Source organism: Cricetulus griseus, unplaced genomic scaffold, assembly GCF_003668045.3.
Source record: "Cricetulus griseus strain 17A/GY unplaced genomic scaffold, alternate assembly CriGri-PICRH-1.0 unplaced_scaffold_1, whole genome shotgun sequence".
Lineage (NCBI taxonomy): Eukaryota > Metazoa > Chordata > Mammalia > Rodentia > Cricetidae > Cricetulus > Cricetulus griseus.
In genome coordinates, this window is record NW_023276808.1 from 1528296 (window position 1) to 1541090 (window position 12795).

General features: G+C 43.6%; 1 protein-coding gene across 1 annotated transcript; it reads right to left on the reverse strand.

Moving 5' to 3' along the window:
* Positions 1 to 2740: 2740 nt before the first annotated feature.
* On the reverse strand, positions 2741 to 3444 carry LOC113838892 (GTPase KRas-like). Its single transcript, XM_035453608.1, has 2 exons — positions 2959 to 3444; positions 2741 to 2834 (listed from the first exon to the last, which is right to left on the reverse strand). The coding sequence occupies exons 1-2, from the start codon at positions 3429 to 3431 to the stop codon at positions 2741 to 2743; spliced, it is 567 nt and encodes a 188-aa protein (XP_035309499.1). The 5' UTR covers positions 3432 to 3444.
* Positions 3445 to 12795: the final 9351 nt, after the last annotated feature.

Below are 12795 nucleotides of genomic sequence, written 5' to 3' on the forward strand. Positions count from 1 at the left end.
CCTGGATTTCTTTAATAATTTTCTTAGCATTATTGCTTAATCCAAAGTTAAAATGAAATCTTACCATTACCTTGTCTCTTTAAACTTTCTCTGTGTGATTGACTGTGATCGCTATTCCAATCCAACTCTCTTAGGAGTTGAGGTACCTATTTTCCAGTACCTTTTGCAATCCACCCTCACAACTCCTTACTTGCTCACAGGCATTCTGAGTGTGATCTCTCAGGGTCCCCTTTCATTCCTGTTTTCAGTGGGACCTCAATTTGTGGCTGCTCTTGGCCAACACTATGTCCGTGTATCAGGCAAAAGTCTGGAGATTTGGATGAACCACAAGATGCCTGGTTCTGTTTCTGAGAGAATGTTCCTCACTTTTATTGTGAAGCAGCCTTGTATACAAACTTCCAAAATCCCAGGTCACATGGTTCACATCATGATCCCAGTGGGGCAAGGTTAGGAAAACAGGAGGTACCTGTGTTTATACGGGATAACAACTCTTAGAGACCCTGTGAGGCCTGGGTCCCAACACCCAATGAGTCATTAGATTGCTGAAGCATATTAGCAGGAAACAGGAGCACACAGCACTCAGGAAACCAAATTGGGGTCCCACCATCCTGTGTGAAAACACAAACAGAACCCAGGGCCCACACCAAAATTTTATCTGGCCCTTTCCAAAGGCCTGAGGGAAGGTCTCTCCATTTAACCAAACGTCTTTTCAGTGCAGTGGACCACCAATGACAGTCTGCTACAGAGTTACCAGAATCATCCACAGTTAAAAATTTAAGATAGAAAATAAGTGGTAGAGTTAAGGGAGCCAAGGTCCCCCTTCTTTACTTTAACTAAATAGGCTTTTAAAGTGTGGTGGGCATGTTCCACAATAGCCTGTCCTTGGGGGTTGTAAGGAATCCCAGTTTTGGGGGTAATTTCAAAATCTTGACAAAATTGACTGAAACCTCTGCTGACATAAGCAGGGCCAGTATCAGTCTTAATTTCCTTTGGGACCCCCATGTAAGCAAAAGCCTGTAGACAGTGGCTTTTAACGTCTTCTACCTTTTCACCAGAATGGGCAGAGGCAAATATTAGTCTAGAAAAAGTATCTAGAGAAACATGAACAAATTGCAATTTACCAAAGGATGGCACATCCATCTGCCACAGGTGATTGGGCAACAGTCCTTGGGAATTAACTGCTCAGTGAGGCACTGGAAGAAATTCCACAAAGAGGTCAATTTTTAACTATTTAAAAAACTTGTTCCTTGGTTATCCCAGTATGAAATCGTAAGAATCCTGTGCTGAGAAGAAAGTACTTATGTAAGGATTGTGCTCTAGTGAGCTCTTTGTGAAATTGCAATGATTTGAGTATACCTGTTGGCCATGTGATTTCTTTCACTGAGAGGTCCTGGCAAATGGGTATGGACCCTAAGATGTCCCACAAATACAGGTTCACTCCGTTGCTATAGCATACCCTGTATCTGTAACAAACTCTCTTGTACTCTGTAGAGAGTGGCAAAATAGGCAGGCATCTCCAAGGGTTGGACAATTTGAGGTAGATATAGACTATCAGTATAGATGGTAATGCTTACCTGAGGAAGAGTTGTAGAGCCATGGCCAAGGCTAAAATTTTGGCCATTTGTTCAGAAGCTGTAGCAACTATGGCTATCTTAATGATAGGATAAGATATAACTACAGCTGTTCTCTTTGAAGAACCCTCTGTGAAAACCATTCACCCCTTGGAAATAGGCTGAGAGACTATATCTTTGGAAAAATCAAAGGATGTATCTTAAAAAAGGAAACCAGATTATTGGATGGGTAATAATTATCAAAATCTCTTGGGTAGCAGAGAGACAAATGCTCAAATCATAACTATTATTTTGTAGCCACTCTATTTGTTGACGGGATAAACGTGTAACAACCTGATCTGGCTCCTTACCAAAAGTCTACAAAGCAATCTTTTGCTCTTTAAATAGGAGTGCAATTATAGCTTGGGGATAGGATACCACTGATTTACATGGGGTGGCCTGAGAATGAAGTCAAAGAATAGGACTCTCTTGCCAAAAAACTCCTGTAGGATAATGAGCAGAACAAAACACTAATAATTTTAAAGGCTGAACATAATCTATATAATCCAAATTTGCTCCTTCTAAGGCCTTTTCAATCAAATGAATGCACTTCCCTCCTCAAGTAATGAGACTCGAGAGTTGGTATCTGAATCACCTTGTAATATATTAAAGAGAAAGACTTTTTGAACAGTCTAACTACACTTATGAAGGATGATAAACTCTAGGACATGCTAAATGTGAATCAAGGGAAGCCCATAAATCTGTGACTCCAAAGTCTTAGGTCTCAATGCAGCTGTAATTACTAATTAATTCACTCAGTGACTAGATGAAACAGAGCAGAGATGGATCAAAAGCTTCACTACTCCAGGTCACACAATGCTCACAGCTGGTAAGAGAATTAGCGTGGAATCAACTGCATGCACCAAACCCCGGGAAGACAGTCTCAGGTCTTTAGTCTCTTCCACAGGCATTGCTAGTTGAAGTCCAAAAGCCAGGGAATACTGGCACTTAGAGAAAAGAGGTTTCCACTGTCATTTTAAAATAAGCATTTAAGATAAAAGCTGAAAGTTTACACGAATAGAAAAAAATAGGATTAGGTAATGCTAAAACAAATGCTAATAATTTAGTGTAATGTACAAAAATTACCACTTTTAATAGAGTATGCCTTAAGAAAAGAGTACAAATTGTGTTTACATAATTATACACTTTGTCTTTGATTTCTTTTTCTTCTTTTTACCATCTTTGCTCATCTTTTCTTTATGATTTCGAATTTCTCGGACTAATGTATAGAAGGCATTATCAACACCCAGATTACATTACAGTGCATTTTTTAATCTTCACATGGCCAGGAGTCTTTTCTTCTTTGCTAATTCTTTTCAATCTGTACTGTCGGATCTCTCTCACCAATGTATAAAAAGCATCCTCCACTCTCTGTTTTGTCTTTGCTGAGGTTTCAATAAATGGAATCCCATAACTTCCTGCTAAGTCCTGAGCCTGATTGGTGTCTACTGTTCTAGAAGGCAAATCACATTTATTCCCTACTAGGACCATAGGCACATCTTCAGAGTCTTTTACTCTTTTGATTTGTTCTCTAAAATGGTGAATAGTTTCAAATGATTTAGTGTTATTCATGGCAAATACACAAAGAAAGCCCTCCCCAGTCCTCATGTACTGGTCCCTCATTGCACTGTAGTCCTCTTGGCCTGCTGTGTCGAGAATGTCCAAGTGACAGGTTTCTCCATCAATTACTACTTGTTTCTTGTAGGAGTCCTCTATTGTAGGATCATATACATCCACAAAGTGATACTGAATTAGCTGTATCGTCAAGGCACTCTTGCCTACGCCATCAGCTCCAACTACCACAAGTTTATACTCACTCATTTTCAGCAGGCCTCTCCCCCTGGCGTGCCCCGCCTCAGGCAACCGCTGCAGCCTTCAGGCCTGTGCCCTCTCACTTGCTCACTTGCTCCCTCGCTCTGGGTCCGAAATGGCAGTGGAGCCGGACTACGGCCGAGCCACCGCCTTCCTCCTCCTCCTATTCCGCTGCCTGCAGAATCGCAACAGTAGTAATTTTTAAACTAGGTCTGATCCAATTGATACCACCCAGAAACCTCTGAAAACCATTTAAAGTTTGAAAGTTGTCCAGCCTAAGACTAATCTTTTGAGGGTGCACCCCATTTGCCACAACCAAGCATGTCTTAGGTTTGGCTCCCTCACTGACCTTCTTATTTCCCTGCATAGCAGAAGCAATAACTTGTCCCATAATGTGGTGTCCATCTATATCTCTACAAATTTGAATGTAATCATTGAGGCTTTTGGCCTTGTGAGGTGGTAAAACCTCTTTACAATACTTGTTGGCATTTTTTAAAGCTAGTTATCTAACTATAGACATGGCACTATCAGTATCCCCAAATATATGCCCTGCAAGCAGCTGCTGAGATCTGTGCATATACAGTTGGATCGTAAAGAATTTGATGACCTAGGTCTGCATAGGCTCCCACACCAGTAAGCATTTCTGAGTTCTTTTCAGGGAAACCGACAGCCATGTTGCGCTGTACCATTTGGTTACATAGTTGTTGGAATTCATCTCTCCAAATCAAATAATCACCCCTGGACAGCACAGCTGGACATAAATGTTGCCAGTCACTGGGCATGCAATTCAAGGCCACAAAGAATTAAAAAATGGTCAGTGTAATAAAAGGGACATGAGGCCCATAAGACATAACTGCCTCTTTCAGCTGTTTAATATCCTTATAATTAAGAGGGGAATGCTTTCTCTGATTCTGGCCTTGGGGAGCAACTATCTCTATCATTGAGAACATCACTGGGCCACTCTTGTTTTCAGGAAAGGCCAAAGGAAAACAGACAGTGCTACAATTTTGAGCAGGAGGATGAGACTCAAGGGAACATTTTTTAGCTTATGTTTTAATTTAACGTACCTTTCCAGTTCTTCACTTTCCTTAGTCTCCTCCCCTGAATATGAGGGAGAGGGCCCAAAGGAAGTGTTATTAGAAGCTTGAAGTGACCTAACAGACTCTTGGTTCTGAGCCTCTGCTAAGGCAGCGTTTGCTTCCTCAACCTGCTTTTTCACTTCCATAATATTACTAAGAAGTGTTTCTTTGTCAAGAGGGCACAGAGAAAAAGTAACAGTTGGTATGGCATTCGGCCCATCTCTGTGTAATGCCCTTTGCAGGTCTGTCCTCACCTGCTCCCCATCAACAACACTAAGGTTACCAGGGATTAAAAACCAAGGGCTGACCTCATGTACAGTTTTTAAAGTCTGGGTGTTGTCTTGTACTTAATACTGGTGCCCTGCTTATTGGACAATTATCCAATTAGTTCCCCATAAGAGAGTAAGAACTAGCTGCACCCATATCCCATACACTCGTTCCTTACCTTAATGCTGGCAAGTCTTCCCGGTTGATCCTTCTGTGTCTCCCCTTCTTTCCCAAATCTTGGTGGGACCTCCAATTTTCATAATTTCCAGCTCTACAACCTTCTCATGGTTTCTGGCAGGGAATCTGAGGATTAGATTAAAAACAACACAGATGGTCACTCTTGCAAGGAGAAGGCAGTTTATTTCAAAGGGAAGTAGGTTTATACACCAACAGCAGCCACAGTGTAAATTTACTCAGATCAAGCTCCATGTCCCCAAGCCCCCCTCAATGCGTGGATAATTTACATTCTTGCATACGGCCTAGGTGGAAGGAGGAAAATAGGAAGTAAACACCTAGTCAAAAGACAGATAGTGGATCCTAAGGGTACTGTGAATCATCATTAATAACTAGAAGAACAGCAGACCCCAAAGAGGTCCCCAACAGGACTTCTCTGTGTAGCCCTAGCTATCATGGATCTAACTCTGTAGACCAGGCTGGACTTGAACTCAAGGAGATCTGCCTGCCTCTGCTTCCCAAGTGCTGGGTTTAAAGTCATGTGCCAACACCGCTCAGGTAAAATGTTATGTATTTTGCGTTTCATGAGCATTGGTGTTTTGCCTGAATGTATGTCTGTGTGAGGGTGCTGGGTCCCTTGGAACTGGAGTTGCAGATGGTTGTGCATAGTTATTCAGTCTAGAGGAACTGGAGCAATGGCTCAGAGGTTAAGAACACTGGCTGTTCTTCAGGGTTCCTGAGTTCGATTCCCAGCAACCACATGGAGGCTCACAACCATCTGTAATGTGTTCCAGTGCCCGCTCCCAGTATTCAGGGCAGGCACATATGCAGGAAGAATGCTATACATAGAATAAATGAACAAACATTTGGAAAAATCCCATCTATCTTGTGCCTCTGGGCTTTTACCTTTCTCTATTCTCTATCTCTTTCTTTCCTTCTTACTCTGTTGTTGGCCGTGTGGCTGCCCCCTGGTGTTCTCTTTCCTCCTTTTCTCCTCCTTCCCTTTTCCTCTCTCTCTTCTTCTATTTATTCTCTCTGCCCATCAGGCCTGTCTATCCCTCTCTCCTGCCTAGCTATTGACATTTCAGCTCTTTATTAGACCAGTCAAGTGTGTTGGGCCGGCAAAGTAACATAGCTTCACAAAGATAAACAAATGTAACATAAAAGAATGTAACACATCTTCAACTAATATCCCACAACAGCTGTGAACTGCCATGTGAGTATTGGGAATTGAACCCTGGGTCCTCTGCAAGAGGAGCCCAGGCTCTTAATAGCTAAACTATTCCAACCCAATAAAACAATAATTTTAAAAATTAGAAAAATAGGCTGGGAGTTGGTGTTGCCTGCCTTTAATCCCAGGACTCGGGAGACACAGGCTGGCTCCTCTGCGTGTTCAAGGCCAGCCTGGTCTACCAAGCAAGTCCCAGGACAGCTTCCAAAGCCACAGAGTAACCCTGTCTCAAATAAAACAAAAAGAGACAGAGACACAGAGAGAGAGATTTGATAGCAGGGGCCAAAAAGGTGGCAGCACAGCAGATAAAGGCACTGACTATCAATGCTGATGACAAAGTTCAACCACCTATGGAAGTTTAACCATTCATTACTCAGAAAGGAAAAACGTGTTCTCCACATATATAACCACAAGTGCTAGGACCAAAGGCTTGTGATATATGCCAGTCTTGTTTGTTTTAGCCAATATAATGTCTTACTAAAAAGTACCTGTAGGGGCTAGTGAGATGGTTCCTCAGGAAAAGTTACCTGAGAACATGAGTTTAGTGCCTGCAGTCCACAGTGTAAAAGGAGAGGCTTTTGCAAACTGTCATCCAACAATGCCCACAATGGGCTCCTGCATTAATTAAGAAAAGACCCACAGGGGCTGTAGGGATGGCTCTGTGCTAAGGAGCACTTGCCGCTGTGCATGTATACAGGTATAGCCCACAAAATACTTTTTGAGACAGGGTCTCATTGTATATCTCTAACTAACCTGGAATTTGATATGTAGACCAGGCTGGCCTCCAACTCACAGAGATCTGCCTGCCTCTGCCTCCTGAGTGCCAGGATTTAAGTTGTGCACCACCATACCTAACTCACACAAAATAATTTTTAAGTACAATTGGAAAATCCTGTATATATTTATGTAATCAAATATGTGTAACATCACCTTGGCACCTTGGACAGGTCTTTTTTTGTTTGTTCATTTGTTTTTTAAATAGTATTTCTCTGTGTAGCCCTGGATGTTCTGGAATTCACTCTGTATTAACAGGATGGCCTTGAATGCACAGAGATCTGCTTGCTTCTGTCTCCTGAGTGCTGGGATCAAAGGTGTGTGCCACCATCGCCAGGCCTTGAACAGTTTGTTGCTTTTGTGTTCTACTTGCTTTCTTTTGGGGGTGGGTGTGTGCTGGGAATCAAACTCAGGATGTTGCATGCACCAGGCAAGAGCCCTACTACTGAGCTACACCTATAGCCCCTGTCTTTTTGAGCCAGAGCCTCACTATACACCCAGGCAAGTCCAATGGAACATCCTCCTGCCTCTGTCTACCATGTGCTGGTGGGCGTCACAGGTGTGTGCCACACAGCATCCTGAGAACACTGAACTCTGGAGACAGGGGCAGAAGATAGATTCCATGTCCCCAGGAAATTCCCCCATCATGCTTACTGGCTGGCTTTTACACAGGCTGAAGATCTGCCACTCAGCTAGGCTGCCTGTGAAGATCTGGCCTCCAGCCTCAGCCTGAACCAGACCCTAACTGAACTAGACAAGGAACTAAAAGACCTTGGTGATCCTGGGGCGCTTCTGCTGTGTGAGGGCCTTAGGTACCCAGACTGCAAACTGCAGACCCTCCAGTGAGTGGAGTTCCTGATTCAGCATGCTTGTCCTGTCTTCTCTGTCCATGGAGGCTGTGGGCCCACCCATTAACTCACCAGCTCTAGCTACATAATTTTGCTGTCAAATTTTCCTGCCACAGGGTCTTTACTCACACATCACTGAAACCACTGAAATGGCTCTTCTCTTCTGCTGTACATTTAGTTTCCAGGGGAGGTGCTGGAGAGATGGCTCAGGGGTTGAGAGCACTGGCTGCTTTTCCAGAGGTCCTGAGTTCACCCCAGTGACCATATGATGGCTCAAAACCATTTATAATGAGATCTTTTGCCCTCTTCTGGCCTGCAGGCATACATACTAGCAGAACACTGTATACATGCACACATACACATATACATACATACATACATACATACATACATACATACATACACACACACACACACACACACACACACACACACACACACACACACATTTTTCTGGAGGGAGATTGGTTAATCTTTCAGGTCTCAGAACAAATACCACTGACCAAAGTGTACCCTCTGTTCTACTTGGCTTTCTGTTACTGTGATAAAAAGCATAACCAAAGGCAACTTCAGGAAGCAAGAGTTTATTTTATACTACAGGTTATATAGCTCTTCACTGAGGTAAACCAAGGCAGAAGCCTGAAACAATAAAAAAACACAGAAATTTTCTGCTTACTGGTTGGTTCCCTGTGGCTTGCTCTGCTACTTGCTTTTATACAACCCAGCCCTATTGGCCCAGGGATATACTACCTGCAATGGGCTCCTGCAACAATTAACCATCAAGGTTTCTCTGTGTAACAGCCCTGGATGTCCTCGAACTTGCTCTGTATACAAGGCTTGCCTCAAACTCAGAACTATCACCCTACCTCTGCCTCCTGAGTGTTGGGGTTAAATGTGTGCATCATCACAGCCCCACACCTTTCTCCTTTTTTAAAAATTACAAAATTTGACAGATGTGGCTTTCAGCCTGCATGCATGCTTTTGACCAAGCTCTTGCCTGGTACCCACAGAGTCCAGAAGACAAGTTTAGATTGCCTAGGACTTGAGTTACAGCCTATTGTGAGTGTCTGGCCCTTTCCTTCTGTCCTGTCTTCCTCTCTGCCTTCTTCCCTTGTCTCTCTCAAAGGTGGGAAAGGCCATACCCCTGCACCCAGCATACTAATTTGGCATATAAGCCCAGCCCTGGTGACCTAACCAAAAGGCATAGGACACACTCACCTTGACCATCACTCCCTCTAGGTTGGGTATTTGCCTACTGGGCTTAGACACATGTGCAGGAATTGCCCATGTGCTGCAAGTCAACACCTGTCCCTGACAATTGGATCTGAGTTTCAACAACTTGGGAGACAGGGGCCTATGGCTGCTGGGGGAAGGCCTGAGGCACCCAGCCTGCAGACTCCAGAAGCTGTGGTGAGTGTTTGCTTAGGAGGAGGGCAACGGGAGTAGCATGGGGATGCTAATAGAGTCATGAACCACTACACACTGGCTGCTTAAGTAGAAATTTTAAGGCCAGCCTCAGCTTTATAGCTACTATCAGGCCAGCGTGGGATATGGGAGATGCTACTTCAAAAAACAGCACAGAAAATAACAATGGTTATTTTCATTCTAAAGGCAGGAAACACATAAACATAACTGAGCCAGGGAGTGATGGGTGGATCCTTTAATGCCAGCACTCGAGAGGCAGAGGCAGGAGGACCACTGGGAGTTCCATGCCAGCCTGGTATACACAGCAACCTTCAGGACAGGCAACAAATGTTGCAAAGTGAAACCATGTCTCAAAAAACCAAAAATAGAAAATGTGGTATCTCAAGTTCCTGCTCCTGCCACCATGCTAACCACTTGCTTCCATAACTCCACACATAAGTGGAGATAGAAAAGAAGAATCTCCCATCCTATAAAAAGCAACCCCCCATTAGACAAACATACACATACATAAATACACACACACACACACACACACACACACACACACACACACACACTTGACAAACCTTGGGGTGTTTAGAAACTGCTTGGGGAATAAGGCATTTATTAATTTGGGCATTTTCTTTTCATCTATGGGTAAGTGTATCTGGGCTTGCAGTGTGCACAGAGGCCAGAAGATGGCATCAGATGCCTCGGAGTATCAGTTACAGGATGTTGTGAAACAATTAAACCAAACTTGGCTCCTCTAGAAGAGCAGTCTTAACCACTGGGCCATATCTCTAGCTCTTGTTATTGGGATATTAGGTTTCTGTTATCTATTACTATACTGGCTATACTCTCAGACTCACCCTGATTGACAACAGTGCTGCTCAGTATAACTTTGCTTCCTGTACTTTTGCTTTTTTTCCCTCGAGGAAGGGTTTCTCTGTGGCTTTGGAACCAGATTTGTAGACGAGGCTGGTCTCCAACTCACAGCGATCTTCCTGCCTCTGCCTTCTGTGTGCTGGGATTAAAAAGGCATGGGTCACCATTGCTTGGATTTTGCTTTATTTTTATAAATATTTATTTATTATGTACGCAGTATTCTGCCTGCATGTATGACTGCACACCAGAACAGGGCACCAAATTTTTATAGATGATTGTGAGGCACTCTGTGGTGGTTGGGAATTGAACTCAGGACCTCTGGAAGAGCAGCCAGTGTTCCAACCTCTGAGCACTCTCTTGTTCTTTTAAATGAAACCAGTCTCAGCTGGCATCTGGGACTTCTGAGTCTTTTATTTAACCACTGGACATGCTTTCCACACAATGCTATCTGCATCTGTAAATGAGAATACAACTAGGAGTGTCCTGTGGTTTTTATTTATTAATGTCTAAAGACACTCAAGATTGGTGCCCAGAGTGGTTGGGAACATATTTGATCCCAGCACATGGAAGGAAGAGGCAGATAGGTCTCTATAGACTCCACGCCAGCCAAGGCTGTTGCCAATACCACCTGGCCCAAGTCACCTACTCTTATCCAATCCTGAACATCCAAGGCACACACCACCCTTCTTGCCATTGTTTCCTTTAAAAACCGGTCACAATTGAGGTATGCATTTGTATCAGTGAGTCAGCTCCTTGGTGGCGTCTTTTTTAGATCTCACGAACATGGCATGACAATTACATGCCAGCCAAGGCAACAGAGAGACCCTGTATCCAACAAGCAAACTGAACATTGGGAGTAAAGAGCCTGGAGAGGTGGCTCCATGGTTAGGCACCTGTTGATCTTGCAGAGTCCCTAGTATCCAGATCCCACTCTGTGGCTCACAATCTGTTACAGGGGATCCAACTCCAGTTCCAGGAGATCAAATAACCCCTGGTAACCTCCATTGGCACTGCAATATGAGGTTCAGTCATGCATGTGTGCAAAATACTCATCCTAAAACAATACCACAGTGCTGGAGAGCTCAACAGGTTAAAGCATCTACTGCCAAGCTTGATGACAGGCTTCACCATCAGGACCCTCGTGGGTGGAAAGGAAATCATCTAAAGGTTGATCTCTGTCCTCCAAAGCACACCATAGCGAACAGTATTAAGAGCAAAAGCACACATACAAACAAAACCCCTATCTGGATCCCAGCTTCACAGGAGGCTCAAGTAAAATAATCCCAGGTTCAAGGCCAACCTGGGCAACTTAGTTCAAGGCCCTACCTGAAAATGTGAGCTAGGAGGATGGTTTGGCAGTAGAGTGTCTGCTTTCCTAGCATCCTCAGAGCTGTAAGTTACAACAATGCAAATTAATGTTTAAGTTTTTGCATTTACCTGTGTTTCTGAATTGCACAGTTGTCATAATCAATCCATCTTAGGCTTCAGTGGGATCCAGCCAACTTGCCAGGTTCATACCTGAGGGGGAGAATAGATTGAGACATGGCAGGTAAAGACACTTAAGAAAAGAGATACAGGATAGAGTCAAGAGGGCAATCCAGTGTGTGAATACTGGACTTCCCAAGTTTATTCTTCAACATTCTTAAGTACCCCACAAAAAGGGGCACATGGCAAAAGACTTCTTTATCATGTATAAGGAACAAAAGCACTTTCCACCTTAATCCACCAAACATTTGATAACCACACCTGAGACTCAACTTCTCCTTGTGGGCTTGAGGGTCAAGAGTAACCACACCTCAGACCAAGTCTGTAGATATTTAGGTAAGACATTCAAGACTAAGATCAAACATCCTATAGTAGCCATGCCTTGGACTTCATGACTTTAACCTTGGAACACTAGGGACAGTTTTGAACTCTCTGACCTTGGGTCAAGATGAAGCAGAGCCATCTCTGGGCTCTGACAGACAGTACTTCTACAAGCCTGAGACCATCATGAGATCACTGCTCTCCAGGTACGAAACATGGCAGAAAAAGCATTTCTCCTTGGTTATCTCCATTGCCCGTGCCCTAGAGATTTGTATTGTTTCGGCTAGTGTGATGGCTCAGGAGTTATGAACACTGGAAGCAGACTGGGCATTGGTGTTGCAACCCTGTAATCCCAGCACTTGTGAGGCAGAGGCAGACAGATCTCTGGGAGTTCAATGCAAGCCTGGTCTACAGATTGAGTTCAAGGACAGCCAAGGTTACACAGACAAACCCTGTTGGAAAAAATCCAATCAAACAAACAATAGAAATGTTAATGGTTAAGTGTGTGTGTGTGTGTGTGTGTGTGTGTGTGTGTGTGTGTATGTATGTATGCATGTATGTATGTATGTATGTATGTATCCACATGCATTCAGCTGATATTGGCCAGAAAATGACAGCTGATCCTTTGGAGCTCTAGTCAAAAATGGTTATATGTGGCACTAAACTCTGGCCCTGGGTAAGAGCAGGAAGCACTCCATACAGAACTGAAGAAAACAATATTTGAAAAATAGCCTATGGGGATGGAGAGATGGTTCAGAGGTTAAGAGCACTTACTGCTCTTCCAGGGGTCCTGAGTTCAATTCCCAGATACCACATTGGTTGTGGTGGTTCACAGCTATCTACAATTCAATCTGTTGTCCTCTTCTGGCATGTAGGCAGAATAGTGTATACATAATAAATAGATC